Raw genomic sequence first — 21,637 nt, forward strand, 5'->3', positions numbered from 1 at the left:
TGATCGGCATGTGCTGTGACTGGGCGGCACAGTGGTGTAGTGGTTAGCACATTCACCTAGCAGCAAAAGGGTTGCTGGTTTGAATCCCAACCATGATACTACCTGCCTGGAGTTTGCATGTTCTTCCTGTGCCAGCGTGGGTTTCCTCCGGGTACTCCGGTTTCCTCCCACACTCCAAAGACATGCTGGTAGGCTAATTTGCCCCTGTCTAAATTGGCCCTACTGTGCATGTATGAATGTGAGTTAGGGACCTTAGATTGTAAGCTCATTGAGGGCAGGGACTGATGTGAATGTACAATGTATATGTAAAGCGCTGTGTAAATTGTCAGCGCTATAAAAGTACCTGAAATAAATAATCACAGCACAGCTGGGCCGGCAGGCGCGCGCCCCCTTCCCGAGCGTGGGTTATGTACTAGGTACATGATCCAGCGCAGGAAGGCCACTTTGCCGCCGTATATGTAAGTTATAAGGTCGGCAAACTGTTAAGTCACCTCTAGCTGTAATAGTGGGGAGGTACAAGTGAATCAGGACTGCAAAACTGGAGAATAAAAATGGACATCCCAGGTTCAGTCTGCCTATTAATGCAGACAACACCGCATTTGCTCAAGGTAAGAAAGCCGGCAGCTTTACTTGTATATGCACTAGTGATCGACCGATATCGTTGTTTTATTGCCGATCCCGATATTTGGTCATCGCATATTGGTATCGGCCAATATCTGCCGATATTTTCGGACATTTAAAAAAAAATTATTATTTTTTTTTTTTTACAGGTACTGTTGTGGAGGGATCTGGGGGTCTAAAAGACTCCATACCCCTTCTCTGCACTTAAAAGCATTCAAAACAGCCAAGTTTGGCTGCGTTGAATGCTGTAATTTTTTTTAATTTGGCGCCGAGTACCCGGAAGTGATGTCATGACAACACTTCCGGGTTTTACATGGAGACCCAATCAGAGCGAAATGCGGCTTTGATCGGGTCTTCAGCGGCCGTGCAGGCTGGTTCAACGGGTCTCTTGGTGGGAAGGGAGACCCGTGGGGGGGGGGGGGGGTCCCATCCCGCTCCTTGTAATGACAGCTGAGCGGCTTCTCGGCCGCATCGGTTGCCATTACAAGACAGCCGACCGTTGGCTATGGACGCCGGTACTGGGGTGATGCCTCTAGCTGCAGGCATCACTCCGGTATAGCACTTTACCCAAATATCGGCAATATCAGTAACCTCATGGGCCGATTCCGATATATCAGGGAAAGTGCAGATCGGCCCTTGATATATATCAGCTTTGCCAATAATCGGTCGATCTCTAATATGCGCATACCTCCATTGATGGTCAGTGTGAAGAATGCCCCCTTACATTGGTGATCAGTGTGAAGAATGCCCCTTACATTGACGATCAGTGTGAAGAATGCCCCTTACATTGACGGTCAGTGTGAAGAATGCCCCTTACATTGGTGATCAGTGTGAAGAATGCCCCCTTACATTGGTGATCAGTGTGAAGAATGCCCCTTACATTGACGGTCAGTGTGAAGAATGCCCCTTACATTGGTGATCAGTGGGAAGAATGCCCCTTACATTGATGGTCAGTGTGAAGAATGCCCCTTACATTGGTGATCAGTGTGAAGAATGCCCCCTTACATTGATGGTCAGTGTGAAGAATGCCCCCTTACATTGATGGTCAGTGTGAAGAATGCCCCTTACATTGGTGATCAGTGGGAAGAATGCCCCTTACATTGATGGTCAGTGTGAAGAATACCCCCTTACATTGATGGTCGGTGTGAAGAATGCCCCCTTACATTGATGGTCAGTGTGAAGAATGCCCCTTACATTGATGGTCAGTGTGAAGAATACCCCCTTACATTGATGGTCGGTGTGAAGAATGCCCCCTTACATTGATGGTCTGTGACTGTGTGAAGAATGCCCCTTACATTGATGGTCAGTGTGAAGAATGTCCCTTACATTGATGGTCAGTGTGAAGAATGCCCCCTTACATTGATGGTCGGTGTGAAGAATGCCCCCTTACATTGATGGTCAGTGTGAAGAATGCCCCCTTACATTGATGGTCAGTGTGAAGAATGCCCCCTTACATTGATGGTCAGTGTGAAGAATGCCCCCTTACATTGATGGTCGGTGTGAAGAATGCCCCTTACATTGATGGTCAGTGTGAAGAATGCCCCCTTACATTGATGGTCGGTGTGAAGAATGCCCCCTTACATTGGTGGTCAGTGTGAACAATGCCCCTTACATTGGTGATCAGTGTGAAGAATGCCCCTTACATTGATGGTCAGTGTGAAGAATGCCCCTTATATTGATGGTCAGTGTGAAGAATGCCCCCTTACATTGATGGTCGGTGTGAAGAATGCCCCCTTACATTGATGGTCTGTGTGAAGAATGCCCCCTTACATTGATGGTCGGTGTGAAGAATGCCCCCTTACATTGGTGGTCAGTGTGAAGAATGCCCCCTTACATTGGTGGTCAGTGTGAAGAATGCCCCCTTACATTGATGGTCAGTGTGAAGAATGCCCCTTACATTGGTGATCAGTGGGAAGAATGCCCCTTACATTGATGGTCAGTGGGAAGAATGCCCCTTACATTGATGGTCAGTGTGAAGAATGCCCCTTACATTGGTGATCAGTGTGAAGAATGCCCCCTTACATTGGTGGTCAGTGTGAAGAATGCCCCCTTACATTGATGGTCAGTGTGAAGAATGCCCCTTACATTGGTGATCAGTGGGAAGAATGCCCCTTACATTGATGGTCAGTGTGAAGAATGCCCCCTTACATTGATGGTCGGTGTGAAGAATGCCCCTTACATTAGTGATCAGTGTGAAGAATGCCCCCTTACATTGATGGTCAGTGTGAAGAATGCCCCCTTACATTGATGGTCAGTGTGAAGAATGCCCCTTACATTGGTGATCAGTGTGAAGAATGCCCCTTACATTGATGGTCAGTGTGAAGAATACCCCCTTACATTGATGGTCGGTGTGAAGAATGCCCCCTTACATTGATGGTCTGTGACTGTGTGAAGAATGCCCCTTACATTGATGGTCAGTGTGAAGAATGTCCCTTACATTGATGGTCAGTGTGAAGAATGCCCCCTTACATTGATGGTCAGTGTGAAGAATGCCCCCTTACATTGATGGTCGGTGTGAAGAATGCCCCCTTACATTGGTGGTCAGTGTGAAGAATGCCCCTTACATTGGTGATCAGTGTGAAGAATGCCCCTTATATTGATGGTCAGTGTGAAGAATGCCCCCTTACATTGATGGTCTGTGACTGTGTGAAGAATGCCCCTTACATTGATGGTCAGTGTGAATAATGTCCCTTACATTGATGGTCGGTGTGAAGAATGCCCCCTTACATTGGTGGTCAGTGTGAAGAATGCCCCCTTACATTGGTGATCAGTGGGAAGAATGCCCCTTACATTGATGGTCAGTGTGAAGAATGCCCCCTTACATTGATGGTCGGTGTGAAGAATGCCCCTTACATTGGTGATCAGTGTGAAGAATGCCCCCTTACATTGATGGTCAGTGTGAAGAATGCCCCCTTACATTGATGGTCAGTGTGAAGAATGCCCCCTTACATTGATGGTCAGTGTGAAGAATGCCCCTTACATTGGTGATCAGTGTGAAGAATGCCCCTTACATTGATGGTCGGTGTGAAGAATGCCCCCTTACATTGATGGTCGGTGTGAAGAATGCCCCCTTACATTGGTGGTCAGTGTGAAGAATGCCCCCTTACATTGATGGTCAGTGTGAAGAATGCCCCTTACATTGGTGATCAGTGTGAAGAATGCCCCTTACATTGATGGTCAGTGTGAAGAATACCCCCTTACATTGATGGTCGGTGTGAAGAATGCCCCCTTATATTGATGGTCAGTGTGAAGAATGCCCCCTTACATTGATGGTCGGTGTGAAGAATGCCCCCTTACATTGATGGTCGGTGTGAAGAATGCCCCTTACATTGATGGTCAGTGTGAAGAATGCCCCCTTACATTGATGGTCGGTGTGAAGAATGCCCCCTTACATTGGTGGTCAGTGTGAAGAATGCCCCTTACATTGGTGATCAGTGTGAAGAATGCCCCTTACATTGATGGTCAGTGTGAAGAATGCCCCCTTACATTGGTGATCAGTGTGAAGAATGCCCCTTACATTGATGGTCAGTGTGAAGAATGCCCCTTACATTGGTGATCAGTGTGAAGAATGCCCCTTACATTGATGGTCAGTGTGAAGAATACCCCCTTACATTGATGGTCGGTGTGAAGAATGCCCCCTTATATTGATGGTCAGTGTGAAGAATGCCCCCTTACATTGATGGTCGGTGTGAAGAATGCCCCCTTACATTGATGGTCTGTGTGAAGAATGCCCCCTTACATTGATGGTCGGTGTGAAGAATGCCCCCTTACATTGATGGTCTGTGTGAAGAATGCCCCCTTACATTGGTGGTCAGTGGGAAGAATGCCCCTTATATTGATGGTCAGTGTGAAGAATGCCCCCTTACATTGGTGGTCAGTGTGAAGAATGCCCCCTTACATTGATGGTCAGTGTGAAGAATGCCCCTTATATTGATGGTCAGTGTGAAGAATGCCCCCTTACATTGGTGATCAGTGGGAAGAATGCCCCCTTACATTGATGGTCAGTGTGAAGAATGCCCCTTATATTGATGATCAGTGTGAAGAATGCCCCTTATATTGATGGTCAGTGTGAAGAATGCCCCTTATATTGATGGTCAGTGTGAAGAATGCCCCCTTACATTGATGGTCGGTGTGAAGAATGCCCCCTTACATTGGTGGTCAGTGTGAAGAATGCCCCTTACATTGGTGATCAGTGTGAAGAATGCCCCTTACATTGGTGATCAGTGTGAAGAATGCCCCTTATATTGATGGTCAGTGTGAAGAATGCCCCTTATATTGATGGTCAGTGTGAAGAATGCCCCTTACATTGATTGTCAGTGTGAAGAATGCCCCTTATATTGATGGTCAGTGTGAAGAATGCCCCCTTACATTGATGGTCGGTGTGAAGAATGCCCCCTTACATTGATGGTCTGTGTGAAGAATGCCCCCTTATATTGATGGTCAGTGTGAAGAATGCCCCCTTATATTGATGGTCAGTGTGAAGAATGCCCCCTTATATTGATGGTCAGTGTGAAGAATGCCCCCTTACATTGATGGTCAGTGTGAAGAATGCCCCTTACATTGGTGATCAGTGGGAAGAATGCCCCTTACATTGATGGTCAGTGTGAAGAATGCCCCCTTACATTGATGGTCGGTGTGAAGAATGCCCCTTACATTGGTGATCAGTGTGAAGAATGCCCCCTTACATTGATGGTCAGTGTGAAGAATGCCCCCTTACATTGATGGTCAGTGTGAAGAATGCCCCTTACATTGGTGATCAGTGTGAAGAATGCCCCTTACATTGATGGTCAGTGTGAAGAATACCCCCTTACATTGATGGTCGGTGTGAAGAATGCCCCCTTACATTGGTGGTCAGTGTGAAGAATGCCCCTTACATTGGTGATCAGTGTGAAGAATGCCCCTTACATTGATGGTCAGTGTGAAGAATGCCCCTTATATTGATGGTCAGTGTGAAGAATGCCCCCTTACATTGATGGTCTGTGACTGTGTGAAGAATGCCCCTTACATTGATGGTCAGTGTGAATAATGTCCCTTACATTGATGGTCGGTGTGAAGAATGCCCCCTTACATTGGTGGTCAGTGTGAAGAATGCCCCCTTACATTGGTGGTCAGTGTGAAGAATGCCCCCTTACATTGATGGTCAGTGTGAAGAATGCCCCTTACATTGGTGATCAGTGGGAAGAATGCCCCTTACATTGATGGTCAGTGTGAAGAATGCCCCCTTACATTGATGGTCGGTGTGAAGAATGCCCCTTACATTGGTGATCAGTGTGAAGAATGCCCCCTTACATTGATGGTCAGTGTGAAGAATGCCCCCTTACATTGATGGTCAGTGTGAAGAATGCCCCTTACATTGGTGATCAGTGTGAAGAATGCCCCTTACATTGATGGTCAGTGTGAAGAATACCCCCTTACATTGATGGTCGGTGTGAAGAATGCCCCCTTATATTGATGGTCAGTGTGAAGAATGCCCCCTTACATTGATGGTCGGTGTGAAGAATGCCCCCTTACATTGATGGTCGGTGTGAAGAATGCCCCTTACATTGATGGTCAGTGTGAAGAATGCCCCCTTACATTGATGGTCGGTGTGAAGAATGCCCCCTTACATTGGTGGTCAGTGTGAAGAATGCCCCTTACATTGGTGATCAGTGTGAAGAATGCCCCTTACATTGATGGTCAGTGTGAAGAATGCCCCTTATATTGATGGTCAGTGTGAAGAATGCCCCCTTACATTGATGGTCGGTGTGAAGAATGCCCCCTTACATTGATGGTCTGTGTGAAGAATGCCCCCTTACATTGATGGTCGGTGTGAAGAATACCCCCTTACATTGATGGTCTGTGTGAAGAATGCCCCCTTACATTGGTGGTCAGTGGGAAGAATGCCCCTTATATTGATGGTCAGTGTGAAGAATGCCCCCTTACATTGGTGGTCAGTGTGAAGAATGCCCCCTTACATTGATGGTCAGTGTGAAGAATGCCCCTTATATTGATGGTCAGTGTGAAGAATGCCCCCTTACATTGGTGATCAGTGGGAAGAATGCCCCCTTACATTGATGGTCAGTGTGAAGAATGCCCCTTATATTGATGATCAGTGTGAAGAATGCCCCTTATATTGATGGTCAGTGTGAAGAATGCCCCTTATATTGATGGTCAGTGTGAAGAATGCCCCCTTACATTGATGGTCGGTGTGAAGAATGCCCCCTTACATTGGTGGTCAGTGTGAAGAATGCCCCTTACATTGGTGATCAGTGTGAAGAATGCCCCTTATATTGATGGTCAGTGTGAAGAATGCCCCTTATATTGATGGTCAGTGTGAAGAATGCCCCTTACATTGATTGTCAGTGTGAAGAATGCCCCTTATATTGATGGTCAGTGTGAAGAATGCCCCCTTACATTGATGGTCGGTGTGAAGAATGCCCCCTTACATTGATGGTCTGTGTGAAGAATGCCCCCTTATATTGATGGTCAGTGTGAAGAATGCCCCCTTATATTGATGGTCAGTGTGAAGAATGCCCCCTTACATTGATGGTCAGTGTGAAGAATGCCCCTTACATTCATGGTCAGTGTGAAGAATGCCCCTTACATTCATGGTCAGTGTGAAGAATGCCCCTTACATTGGTGATCAGTGTGAAGAATGCCCCTTACATTGGTGATCAGTGTGAAGAATGCTCCTTACATTGGTGATCAGTGGAAAGAATGCCCCTTACCTTGGTGATCAGTGTGAAGAATGCTCCTTACATTGGTGATCAGTGTGAAGAATGCCCCTTACATTGGTGATCAGTGTGAAGAATGCTCCTTACATTAGTGATCAGTGTGAAGAATGCCCCCTTACATTGATGGTCAGTGTGAAGAATGCCCCTTATATTGATGGTCAGTGTGAAGAATGCCCCTTATATTGATGGTCAGTGTGAAGAATGCCCCTTACATTGGTGATCAGTGTGAAGAATGCCCTTTACATTGATGGTCAGTGTGAAGAATGCCCCCTTACATTGATGGTCAGTGTGAAGAATGCCCCCTTACATTGATGGTCGGTGTGAAGAATGCCCCCTTAAATTGATGGTCAGTGTGAAGAATGCCCCTTACATTGATGGTCAGTGTGAAGAATGCCCCCTTATATTGATGTTCAGTGTGAAGAATGCCCCTTACATTCATGGTCAGTGTGAAGAATGCCCCCTTACATTGGTGATCAGTGGGAAGAATGCCCCTTACATTGGTGATCAGTGTGAAGAATGCCCCCTTATATTGATGGTCAGTGTGAAGAATGCCCCTTATATTGATGGTCAGTGTGAAGAATGCCCCCTTACATTGATGGTCAGTGTGAAGAATGCCCCCTTAAATTGATGGTCAGTGTGAAGAATGCCCCTTACATTGGTGATCTGTGTGAAGAATGCCCCCTTATATTGATGTTCAGTGTGAAGAATGCCCCCTTACATTCATGGTCAGTGTGAAGAATGCCCCCTTACATTGGTGATCAGTGGGAAGAATGCCCCTTACATTGGTGGTCAGTGTGAAGAATGCCCCTTACATTGGTGGTCAGTGTGAAGAATGCCCCCTTATATTGATTGTCAGTGTGAAGAATGCCCCCTTATATTGATTGTCAGTGTGAAGAATGCCCCTTACATTGGTGGTCAGTGGGAAGAATGCCCCCTTACATTGGTGATCTGTGTGAAGAATGCCCCTTACATTGGTGGTCAGTGGGAAGAATGCTCCTTACATTGGTGGTCAGTGTGAAGAATGCCCCTTACATTGGTGATCTGTGTGAAGAATGCCCCTTACATTGGTGGTCAGTGTGAAGAATGCCCCTTACATTGGTGGTCAGTGTGAAGAACGCCCCTTACATTGGTGGTCAGTGTGAAGAATGCTCGTTACAATGTTGGTCAAAATCTTTTAAATTCATGGCTATATGAAGAATGCCTCCCCTTCAGATAGCTGAAAAGAGCACTGGAATTAGTGGTAACTTATCCGGGAGGCAGAAATTAAAAAAGAAAACCTTAGCAAACTCTGGGGGAAATTTGGTTAATAAAGGATGAGCTAGAGATTCAGAAAGTATCTGACTATGTCCCCCCCCTTATCTCCATCTCTCCCCAAATGAGGTGACCTCTGACCTGAGTGACTTCCTTTATCCGGAAGCTGACTTCTTGTGTGAGCAGCTGGCAGGTCTCCTCTGACATCTGTGACACTCCTATAGATTCTGCAATCACTTTCATGGACTCGCTGGGGAGAAGAGCGTTCCCGATCTTCTTCCCCTCCGCCATGGCAAGGGGGCGTGTCTGGAGAGCCTGGAGGGTGCAAGGAGAAGCAAACAGTATGAACATGAAGGTATAATAGACAATCTGCTCGTTCTTCATCAACTAAATCACCCCCCTAAAATACCAAGAACAGACATAATCTCTCATGGTTTAGAAGGTAAAATGTAGACATTTTATTGAAGAGTTATAAATTGCTGCTTGTTATGGAGTAGCTGCAGATTCCAACAAGCACTTCACACAGTCCCCCATCACAGGGACTTCCAATCACACAGTCCCCCATCACAGAGTCTTCCAATCACACAGTCCCCCATCACAGAGTCTTCCAATCACACATTCCCCCATCACAGAGCCCCCCAATCACATGAGAACCATACTTTTAGCTCCAGCAGCATAGCAGAGGATGGAAGGTGGAGGCCCTGTATGCCGTCTGCCCTGGATCAGAGTCAAGCATTGAATGATGCCATGCATCCGAGCCCTTGAGTGTTACTGGTTGCTGTGGTGCTGACGGCCAGCCGTCCCGCACCATGACGCTGATCTAGGGCAAACTAATTCCCGAGCTTGCAGCACCCTGGTTTAGAGACACGGGTCTGTGTAGGCTACAAAGGCTAAAAGGTTTAACGTACGGAACTGAGGCATCGCTGAAATAAAAAAGCTCTGGAACTGAATAGGATTTAGAAGTAAAAAGTCCCGGAGACTCAGGCGGTATAAGAGTCTGTCCAGCCAATGTTTGCAGATTCCTACCTTTCCTTATCCTGAAGAAATAGCTGTATCTTAAATGCACATATTCACCAGCACACCAAGGGTCCTCAAATGTCATTCAAAGGTTTTTACTGCAGAAAGATCACATCACAAGAGCAAGTGCAACCTTTCAGAGCCACGCAGGACCCCTTCGTCATGAATGTGATGATGATGTCTGATGAAGGGGTCCTGCGTGGCTCTGAAAGGTTGCACTTGCTCTTGTGATGTGATCTTTCTGCAATAAAAACCATGGACGACCACCTGATGTTACCACGACCCTCTCCTACTTACCCAGCTTTCTTTCCAACCCTACCAATCCAGCCCCCCCCCCCCCCACTCGGCCCCCGGCGTACCCAATTAAGTGCTATACCTTGGTTTTGGTTGACACCCCTTCTGTGTGGGGGTCCATCCACGCAGTGTGTCCTCGGCCACACCTACAGTTTGAGTGTACCCTCCTTGAATCTCAGACGGGACGCCGGGTCGATCCCATATATGTATCGCATTGTTACATATTATTTGAATGTTATATGCTGCAGTTTTGTGTTTCAAAGCGCCTTGTTTTATCACGGCATGAACCTAATATTTTCACTGCATGTTGCTGTACCATGTTTCTTTTGCCTTCAATAAAAACCATTTAAAAAGAAAAGAAAAACCTTCGACGACATTGAGGATCCTTGGTGTGCTGGCGAATAGGTGGATTTAAAGCAGAGTTCCGCCCCCCTTAAAAAAATTAAAAGTCAGCAGCTACAAATACTGTAGCTGCTGACTTTTAAATAGTAGAACTTGAAGAACCTGTCCTGGGTTCCCGCGATGTCGGCACCCAAAGCCAATTTACGTATCGGCTCTCGGGTGCCGCCGCCGCCGCCATCCAGAGTAAGGGAACCCGGCAGTGAAGCCTTCCGGCTTCACTGCTGGTTCCCTACTGCGCATGCGCAAAGCGCGCTTCGCTTTGTAATTTGCCCAGCGGCGGAGGAAAAAGGAGGGGGCAAAACTTCCGAGGGACAGCGCCGCGGCCCTGTCTCCCAGGAATTGGGGAAGGGTACCTGTCAAAAACAGGAACCTGTTCCCCCCTCCCTACTGAAAGGTGCCAAATGGGGCACCAAAGGGGGGGGGGGCAGCGGAGTTCCACTTTTGAGTGGAACTCCGCTTTAACATACAGCTATTTCTTCAGGATAATGAAAGGTAGGAATCTGTGAGGTTTCCAGGAACCAGCTGGTAGTCGCTGCAGCACCCACTACTGATGAGCCTTGTCCCCAGGAAGGTGTGTGAGGAGAATACAGACAAAGCTGTGTGTTATGGGCCATACACACTATAAGATTTTCTGAAGACTTTTTCCTTTAGACTTAACAAAACCATATAATATGAGGTCAAACCTAAACACTTTCAATTTGTATGCAATCTGGCAGGCCCTTGTACTACATAGAAAAGGTAAATCTGAAGGAAATCTAACCACAAAAGTTGGATAGTGTGTATCCAGCTTTAGTCTGTGTCCCTGTGCGGAGAGCACCCAACGGGAGTGATTTTATAATCATTAAACGGATTGTAAAGGCAGAAGGTTTTATATCTTACTACATTCTATGCATCAAGATAACCCTTCTGTGTGCAGCAGCCCCCCTCATACTAACCTGAGCCCATCTCTATCCAGCGATGTTGCAGGAGTATCTAAGCTGCCTGGGACTCCCCTCCTGATTGGCTGAAGACACCAGCACGGCACGATTGGCTCCTACTGCTGTCAATCAAAATCATTCAGCCAATCGGGAGAGAGAGAAAGGGGCCGGGTCACAGCTCCATGTCTGAATGGACACAGAGAGCTGTGACTCGGCGTGGGTGCCCCCACAGAAAGCTGCTTGCTGTGGGGGCACTCAACAGAAGGGAGGGGCTAGGACCAATGGGGGACCCGAGAAGAGGAGGATTCAGGCTGGCTGCTCTGTGCAAAACCAACTGCACAGAGGAGGGAAGTATAATAACATGTTTGTTATTTAAAAAAAAAATAATAATAATAATAATAATAAAAAGACCCCTTAGACATGATTTCCTATTGAAGGGATCTCACCAAAAACAACATCATCGTTGCCGGGGAAATTTCAGTGTCTGAAGCGAGGGGAAACCTCCAACAACAACACAGATAGACATGTTTTAAGGGAAGACTGGACCCTCTTTATATCCTTAGGGCTGTCAGTGTCACTGCTGCAGATCTCCGCTCACTTCCTGTCTGGTGAAAGTGGTGTCGGTGACACTGGTCTCAGGGGACAGAGCGATGACGGACACTCCCTTCCTGTCTGGTGAAAGCGGTGTTGGTGACACTGGTCTCAGGGTACAGAGGGATGACGGACGCTCACTCCCTGTCTGGTGAAAGCGGTGTCGGTGACACTGGTCTCAGGGGACAGAGGGATGATGGACGCTCACTTCCTGTCTGGTGAAAGTGGTGTCGGTGACACAGGTCTCAGGGGACAGAGCGATGATGGACGCTCACTTCCTGTCTGGTGAAAGCGGTGTCGGTGACACTGGTCTCAGGGGACAGAGGGATGATGGACGCTCACTTCCTGTCTGGTGAAAGCGGTGTCGGTGACACTGGTCTCAGGGTACAGAGGGATGACGGACGCTCACTCCCTGTCTGGGGAAAGCGGTGTCGGTGACACTGGTCTCAGGGGACAGAGGGATGACGGACGCTCACTTCCTGTCTGGGGAAAGCGGTGTCGGTGACACTGGTCTCAGGGGACAGAGGGATGACGGACGCTCACTTCCTGTCTGGTGAAAGTGGTGTCGGTGATACCCGTCTCAGGGGACAGAGGGATGACGGACGCTCTCTTCCTGTCTGGTGAAAGTGGTGTTGGTGACACCGGCCTCAGGGGACAGAGGGATGACGGACGCTTCCTTCCTGTCTGGTGAAAGCGGTGTCGGTGACACCGGTCTCAGGGGACAGAGGGATGACGGACGCTCTCTTCCTGTCTGGGAAAACTGGTGTCAGTGACACAAGTCTCAGGGGACAGAGGGATGACGGACGCTCACTTCCTGTCTGGTGAAAGTGGTGTCGGTGACATCGGTCTCAGGGGACAGAGGGATGACGGACGCTCACTTCCTGTCTGGTGAAAGCGGTGTCGGTGACACCAGTCTCAGGGGACAGAGGGATGACGGACGCTCACTTCCTGTCTGGTGAAAGCGGTGTCGGTGACACCGGTCTCAGGGGACAGAGGGATGACGGACGCTCCCTTCCTGTCTGGGGAAAGCGGTGTCGGTGACACTGGTCTCAGGGGACAGAGGGATGACGGACGCTCACTTCCTGTCTGGTGAAAGCGGTGTCAGTGACACCGGTCTCAGCAGACGGAGGGATAACACAGGGTGCAGGTTGTTGAAGAGAGATGTGGGTATAGGGTATCTGGAGGGTCACACCTGGACCTTCCTCCTACTATATAACACCTGTGGGGACACCAATACTGAGGAAGACGCTCAGCCAGGACCTAACATAACAGCTTCCCCAGTTTGGAAACAACTTTTGGTCCCTGATTTCCACTCTGATATCTATAGAACCCCTCCCCCTTTCTACATGCTACATTCCTAACTCACACTACACCGCCATGAATAGCCATAACATCCCAAATTAGCCTGCTATTATCAGAAATATGATCAGTATCAGTACAGAGGATTCCACTACCCCATACAGTACTCACCGCAGCTCTCCTCTACCAACCCCCTTGTTCACTTCCGGTTCCCAGGTAAACTTCCGGTTGTCCCTCCAAGGTCCTGTAGCTTTGTGACGAAAGTATATTCTAATCGCGCTGACAAAAAAAAAAACAAGAGTAACCTTCACGCTTCTCGTAAAACTATATAATATTTTTTATGTCGTTTTTTTTTCGTCAGCTCGTTCACAATGTAACATTTGCGGGTGTACTATGTATCTTTCAAGACCTGGCGTGGAACGCAGAGCGGGAAGTCGCGACACGCATGCGTAAAAGACGCAAATGACCATGACTGAAAAAAAATAAAAATAAAAGGCGGCGCATGCGCACTGAGAAACTGGCTATTTAAAAAAAAAGAGAGAGATTTCAATAGATTTTCAGTCATTCGCGCTTCATATACAGTTTAGGATAAACGGCGGCACTTTTTTTTGATTTTGAGTTTGCCAGATACATCAGTGATTGGCGGGTTTTGTATGGCTGTCCGCTTGCCGCCTTCTGATTGGACAATAGATTCATTACCCTGAAGGCACTTCCAGGGATGAATCCATTGGCCAATCAGAAGGCGGGCTGCGGTTATAGGTCACGTGGTGAGCTGTGAGTGTCCAGCAGCAGGATGGAGGTGAGATGATGAATGGATACAATGGAAATGGGAGCGATTTATTGTCTTAAAGGGCACCTGTCACCACCGGGCATCTGACATAACACTCTCCATTCACTGGGATGGGATTATTATTTGGTCACATGAGCATTTTCTCATTATTCACATCACATTGGGGATGGAGAAGCAGGGGAAGGGTTACACCTCTGTTTTTATTGCTGTTGGTCCCCGGTGACAACCAATCTATATCTTGTATGGGTGTCACGGAGACAGGAAGTGAGCGAAAATCTTGACAATGGGGTCACAGACAAATACACGTTTTTATTTTAAAGCTGCTTTAGAAATTACATTTGTTACCTTTCTAATGATTTTATTTTGTATTCAAATACTTCAGCCACTGTGACATCGGCCCGTATCCTGATGTAATAAGGGCTCAGTGCCCCCTTTTTCCTGTTTGCAAGATTGTGGCCCCTATTTCTGCTCCTTCTTCAGTCACTGGTCATCCGATATGCCCCATGTAATTCATATTGTACTTAATGACGTCATCGCTGGTGGGATGACCCAGGCATCTCAGCCTCCCACCATGACATCATACCTTGACTAAAAGGCCAAGAGACCCCTGGTCTGTCCCACCACCATGACATCGCACCATGCCTGACAGGCCAGGTGAACCCTGATCTGTCCCGCCCCCCACCATGACATCATACCTTGACTAAAAGGCCAAGAGACCCCTGGTCTGTCCCACCCACCATGACATCGCACCATGCCTGGCAGGCCAGGAGAACCCTGATCTGTCCCGCCCCCACCATGACATCATACCTTGACTAAAAAGCCAAGAGAACCCTGATCTGTCCCACCCACCATGGCATCACACCATGCCTGACAGGCCAGGTGAACCCTGATCTGTCCCGCCCCCACCATGACATCATACCTTGACTAAAAGGCCAAGAGACCCCTGGTCTGTCCCACCCACCATGACATCGCACCATGCCTGGCAGGCCAGGAGAACCCTGATCTGTCCCGCCCCCACCATGACATCATACCTTGACTAAAAAGCCAAGAGAACCCTGATCTGTCCCACCCACCATGGCATCGCACCATGCCTGACAGGCCAGGTGAACCCTGATCTGTCCCGCCCCCACCATGACATCATACCTTGACTAAAAGGCCAAGAGACCCCTGGTCTGTCCCACCCACCATGACATCGCACCATGCCTGGCAGGCCAGGAGAACCCTGATCTGTCCCGCCCCCACCATGACATCATACCTTGACTAAAAAGCCAAGAGAACCCTGATCTGTCCCACCCACCATGGCATCGCACCATGCCTGACAGGCCAGGAGAACCCTGATCTGTCCCGCCCCCACCATGACATCATACCTTGACTAAAAAGCCAAGAGAACCCTGATCTGTCCCACCCACCATGGCATCGCACCATGCCTGACAGGCCAGGAGAACGCTGATCTGTCCCGCCCCCACCATGACATCATACCTTGACTAAAAGGCCAAGAGACCCCTGGTCTGTCCCACCCACCATGACATCACACCATGCCTGACAGGCCAGGAGAACCCTGATCTGTCCCGCCCACCATGACCTCACACCATGCCTGACAGGCCAGGAGAACCCTGGTCTGTCCCGCCCCCACCATGACATCATACCTTGACTAAAAGGCCAAGAGACCCCTGGTCTGTCCCACCCACCATGACATCGCACCATGCCTGGCAGGCCAGGAGAACCCTGATCTGTCCCGCCCCCACCATGACATCATACCTTGACTAAAAAGCCAAGAGAACCCTGATCTGTCCCACCCACCATGGCATCGCACCATGCCTGACAGGCCAGGAGAACCCTGATCTGTCCCGCCCCCACCATGACATCATACCTTGACTAAAAAGCCAAGAGAACCCTGATCTGTCCCACCCACCATGGCATCGCACCATGCCTGACAGGCCAAGAGAACGCTGATCTGTCCCGCCCCCACCATGACATCATACCTTGACTAAAAGGCCAAGAGACCCCTGGTCTGTCCCACCCACCATGGCATCACACCATGCCTGACAGGCCAGGTGAACCCTGATCTGTCCCGCCCCCACCATGACATCATACCTTGACTAAAAGGCCAAGAGACCCCTGGTCTGTCCCACCCACCATGACATCGCACCATGCCTGGCAGGCCAGGAGAACCCTGATCTGTCCCGCCCCCACCATGACATCATACCTTGACTAAAAAGCCAAGAGAACCCTGATCTGTCCCACCCACCATGGCATCGCACCATGCCTGACAGGCCAGGTGAACCCTGATCTGTCCCGCCCCCACCATGACATCATACCTTGACTAAAAGGCCAAGAGACCCCTGGTCTGTCCCACCCACCATGACATCGCACCATGCCTGGCAGGCCAGGAGAACCCTGATCTGTCCCGCCCCCACCATGACATCATACCTTGACTAAAAAGCCAAGAGAACCCTGATCTGTCCCACCCACCATGGCATCGCACCATGCCTGACAGGCCAGGAGAACCCTGATCTGTCCCGCCCCCACCATGACATCATACCTTGACTAAAAAGCCAAGAGAACCCTGATCTGTCCCACCCACCATGGCATCGCACCATGCCTGACAGGCCAGGAGAACGCTGATCTGTCCCGCCCCCACCATGACATCATACCTTGACTAAAAGGCCAAGAGACCCCTGGTCTGTCCCACCCACCATGACATCACACCATGCCTGACAGGCCAGGAGAACCCTGATCTGTCCCGCCCACCATGACCTCACACCATGCCTGACAGGCCAGGAGAACCCTGGTCTGTCCCGCCCCCACCATGACATCATACCTTGACTAAAAGGCCAAGAGACCCCTGGTCTGTCCCACCCACCATGACATCGCACCATGCCTGGCAGGCCAGGAGAACCCTGATCTGTCCCGCCCCCACCATGACATCATACCTTGACTAAAAAGCCAAGAGAACCCTGATCTGTCCCACCCACCATGGCATCGCACCATGCCTGACAGGCCAGGAGAACGCTGATCTGTCCCGCCCCCACCATGACATCATACCTTGACTAAAAGGCCAAGAGACCCCTGGTCTGTCCCACCCACCATGACATCACACCATGCCTGACAGGCCAGGAGAACCCTGATCTGTCCCGCCCACCATGACCTCACACCATGCCTGACAGGCCAGGAGAACCCTGGTCTGTCCCGCCCCCACCATGACATCATACCTTGACTAAAAGGCCAAGAGACCCCTGGTCTGTCCCACCCACCATGACATCACACCATGCCTGACAGGCCAGGAGAACCCTGATCTGTCCCGCCCACCATGACCTCACACCATGCCTGACAGGCCAGGACAACCCTGATCTGTCCCACCCACCATGACATCATATCTTGACTAAAAGGCCAAGAAACCCCTGGTCTGTTCCGCCCACCATAGCATCACACCATGACTGACAGGCCAAGAGAACCCTGATCTGTCCTACCCTCATTGACATCACACAATGCCTGACAGGCCAGGAGAACCCTGATCTGTTCCGTCCACCATGACATCATACCTTGACTAAAAGGCCAAGAGACCCCTGACCTGTCCCACCCACCATGACATCACACCATGCCCGACAGGCCAGGAGAATGCTGATCTGTCCCGCCCCCACCATGACATCATACCTTTACTAAAAGGCCAAGAAACCTCTGGTCTGTTCCGCCCACCATGACATCATACCTTGACTGACAGGCCAAGAGAACCCTGATCTGTCCTACCCTCATTGACATCACACAATGCCTGACAGGCCAGGAGACCCCTGATCTGTCCCGCCCACCATGACATCATACCTTGACTAAAAGGCCAAAAAACCCCTGGTCTGTCCCGCCCACCATGACATCACACCATGCCTGACAGGCCAGGAGAACCCATAAAAAGAAAAAAAAAAAAAAACAGATGAAAAAGGAAATGCTCAAACAGGAGTATCGTGTGCAAGAGGCATTAAAGATTTCAGACTGTCATGGTACTGTACATGCTTGCTGGCCACAGCTGTCTGAAGGCAGCTGTCAATCCTAGCCCCGATAATCAGTCAATTCTTGCCATTTGGATTCGCAGCGTGGCTAAACACCAGTATGAATGTAGCCTAAGGGGATAGGAGAGGGGGATGTTTCTAAGGACAGGGGGGTTAGGATGCTGGGATAGGAGGCCAGATGGATGCTTCATTAACCTTTTACCAAGCTGCTTAGTTGCTATGAGATCTCATGGCACAGAGCCACTCTGACTGTCTCTTTAGATTTTGCCTGTGATCTGTGCTTATCTAATGACACTGCATACGCAGTACATACAAAGACTTTTCTAAAGCATCCGCTCAGAAGAACCGGTCCTGTGACCAGCTGTTTAACCACTTTACCACCGGAGGATTTTGCTGTCTTACGTCTGGGCCACTTTTTGCGATTTGGCGCTGTGCGACTTTAACTGACAATTGCGTGGTCGTGCAACGCTGTACCCAAACAAAATTTACGTCCTTTGTTCCCCCCCACAAACAGAGCTTTCTTTTGGTGGTATTTGATCACCTGTACGACATTTACTTTTTGCGCTATAAACAAAAAAAGAGCGTAAATTTTGAAAAAATAACAATATTTTTCACTTTTCTTTTATATGAAATTCCCCCCCAAAAAAATGTAAAAATCAAAATTTTTTTAAAATTTTTGGCCAATTTGGTTTCTGCTACCTATGTTTGGTAAAAAAAAAAATCACAATAAGCATATTTTGACTGGTTTGCGCAAAAGTTATTGCGTTTACTAACAAAGGGAAAGATTTCTGTCATTCTTGGTGTTTTGTTTTTTTTTAACGCGTAATGGCGGTGATCTGCGATTTTTTTTTTTTTTTTTTTTTTTTTTTTTTGCGGGACTGCGACATTGCGGCGGACAGATCGGACCCTTGACTGACATTTTTGACACTTTTGGGGGTACCAGTGACATTACTGCAGTAATCAGTGCTATATATATGCACTGTTACTGTAAAAATGACACTGGGAGGGAAGGGGTTAATGTATGCCTGGTGCTTACTAACGTGTGTGGGGGGAGGTGACTGAGTGACACAGGGACAGATCCAGGGTTCAGCTATGCTGAACCCTGCAATCTGACCCTGCCTGTCACTTAGGAGTGTGTAAACACAAGCGGGCGGATCTCCAGACTCGATTCCCCAATGATCGGGGAAGAGCAGCGGCGATCGCCGTCGCTCCTCCCCTGGCCCGACTCCCGCTGTGATCGAATACAGCGGGAGCGAGCCCCCGGCGGCGCGCGCGCGCCGCCCACAAAAGGGAGGAGTCCAGCGACGTCGGTCTACGTCGCTGGACGGGAACGAGCCACTTTGCCGCAGTACGGTCAACGTGATCGGTCGGCAAGTGGTTAACTACAATGGGCAGTCATGAAGGGGTTAAAAAATGGCCCACAGTTAAGAGGTGTGCTGCGGTGCACACTCAGGACCTGGGAGCCAACATGTATAGCATGAGGCCATATAGTCAACATGTCAGGTTCTTATGGACCCCTCGGCTCCAAATCTCAGCTCCAGGGTTAGTCCCAGGCACAGTAAGTAAATCCACATAAGCAGACCATTATCAATCATTCCTAAGGCTGAACTGTTCTAATAACTTTGGGCTACAGATCCAAACTCTTTGGCCTATTTGTACTGTAATTGGTTCTTAGGCTGTCCTGACCTGTTTTTTTTTAATCTCCTCTTGCAGTATGTGACGTCCCCTCTTTCTACCCATGACATTCCTGGCTCCCCCCATTCGGTCCATATCTTACTGGAAGGGTACTGCAGAGATGTTGGGTCCAATCGTTTCGAGGCTGATGGCTCAGTCACCCTCGTCAGTGGCCCACTGACCGTCCTGGTGGATACTGGTGGCCCATGGTCCCGTGATATCATTCTGGAGGCTCTCCACGACCGGGATGTGACTCCCGGTGATGTCACCCATGTGATCTGCACCCACGGACACTCTGATCACGCCGGCAACCTCAACCTCTTCCCGAAGGCTGAGATTCTGGTGTCGTACGACCTGTGGCGAGATGGCTCCTACGTCTATCACAACTTCCGTGGAGGGGAACCCTACTTGCTGCCTGGTGGGGAAGGGCTGAAGGTAGTGGCAACGCCAGGTCACACAGGCAGCGATATAACCCTCCTCGTTCCTGGCACCAGTCTCGGCATGGTGGCTGTGGCCGGAGACGTCTTTGAGCGGGAGGGAGATGAGGACTCTTGGAGAGAACTTAGTGAAAACACAGAGGTTCAAGAGAAGAGCCGGAGGACTTTGTTGGGTTTGGCGGATGTGATCGTTCCTGGACATGGACCTCCATTCAGGGTCATTCGGGCTGGGCAGGACCCAGAACCCCAATAAAGCCAATTGACTCTCACTAACAAATGTTTCCCACTGTGCATTGAGAGCTCTGGTTCCACAAATCCAATCAGAGTGGTTCCAAATCATGTGATCACATGCAGGCGGAGGGCTTTATTCACCAAATAAGCCCTTTGCCTGCAAACTGTCTTATGCCTCTGTTTAATTGTTAGACATCTCAGTGCAGGTAGCAGCCTCACACAGGGTCAGCTTCCTGATTGTGTGATCACTATGTCAGCTATGACACAGTAATCGCATGCAGGGGGAAGGCTTCATCCACAAATTCAGACTCTTCTTCCTGGTTCACAAATATGCGATGCGGGAACCCTGTGAATCCACTACAGGTTCCCGTATTGCATTCAACTCGCAGGCAGCTCACACTGCCATATGCGAATCGCTGGGGGTGTCAATACAAAGTTAATGACACTCCCAGATCAGTTCGCATATCGCAGTGCGAACTGTCAGTTAGGACACAATACACATTCTGGTGCGGAACAAAAAAAGGGTCCTGTGCGAGTTGTGAACGAATGCGATGCAAATTCAGCCATACAATGTGTATGGCTGAATTTGCATTGCACAGACAGTGCGCTGCAAATCATATGCGATGTCTGTCGTCGCAGATATGTGAACCGGCACTTACTGTGAAAATGGCATTGCCCCTCTTTTTAATACTGTAATTGTTAGACACATCATGGCAGGTAACAGCCTCAAACAGTTGCGGCTCCCTGATCATGTGATCACTATGACAGCATCATGACCCAGTGATCACATGCAGGGTGAAGGCTTCATTCACAAAATAAGCCTTTTCCTTTGAAAATGGCATTGCCTAATTTTTTTTTTTTTTTTTATACTGTAATTGTTAGACGCATCATGGCAGGTAGCAGCCTCAAAAAGTTGTGGCTTCCTGGTCATGTGATCACTATGACAGCTATGACCCAGTGATCACATGCAAGGTGAAGGCTTCATTCACAAAATAAGCCTTTTCCTTTGAAAATGGCATTGTCCATTTTTTTTTTTTTTTTAATACTGTAATTGTTAGACACATCATGGCAGGTAGCAGCCTCAAACAGTTGCGGCTTTCTGGTCATGTGATCACTATGTCAGCATCATGACACAGTGATCACATGCAGGGTGAAGGCTTCATTCACAAAATAAGCCTTTTCCTTTTTAAAATGGCATTGTCCATTTTTTTTTTTTTTAATACTGTAATTGTTAGACACATCATGGCAGGTAGCAGCCTCAAACAGTTGCAGCTTTCTGGTCATGTGATCACTATGTCAGCATCATGACACAGTGATCACATGCAGGGTGAAGGCTTCATTCACAAAATAAGCCTTTTCCTTTTAAAATGGCATTGTCTATTTTTTTTTTTTTTTTTCA

The 21,637-nt window shown here is 48.8% G+C and overlaps 2 protein-coding genes across 3 annotated transcripts in view; one reads left to right on the top strand and one right to left on the bottom strand.

Moving 5' to 3' along the window:
* Nucleotides 1-13,319, bottom strand: part of TAF6 (TATA-box binding protein associated factor 6) — a 42,428-nt gene extending 29,109 nt beyond the window's left edge. For both annotated transcript variants that reach the window (XM_082254910.1, XM_082254909.1), the window contains exons 1-2: nt 13,277-13,319; nt 8,727-8,900 (exon numbers count right to left, since the gene is read on the bottom strand). In XM_082254910.1, coding sequence (XP_082111036.1) covers nt 8,727-8,876 — 150 coding nt within the window. In that variant the 5' untranslated portion in view covers nt 8,877-8,900; nt 13,277-13,319. The remainder of the gene's footprint in view (nt 1-8,726; nt 8,901-13,276) is intronic.
* A 411-nt stretch (nt 13,320-13,730) lies between these two features.
* Nucleotides 13,731-20,321, top strand: MBLAC1 (metallo-beta-lactamase domain containing 1). The gene is made up of 2 exons (XM_082255611.1): nt 13,731-13,904; nt 19,610-20,321. Exons 1-2 carry the CDS (start codon nt 13,899-13,901, stop codon nt 20,258-20,260), a joined length of 657 nt encoding a protein of 218 aa, XP_082111737.1. The 5' UTR covers nt 13,731-13,898; the 3' UTR covers nt 20,261-20,321.
* Nucleotides 20,322-21,637: the final 1,316 nt, after the last annotated feature.

The sequence above is a fragment of the Pelophylax lessonae genome, assembly GCF_965119305.1.
Source record: "Pelophylax lessonae genome assembly, chromosome: 4".
In the NCBI taxonomy this organism is placed as follows: domain Eukaryota; kingdom Metazoa; phylum Chordata; class Amphibia; order Anura; family Ranidae; genus Pelophylax; species Pelophylax lessonae.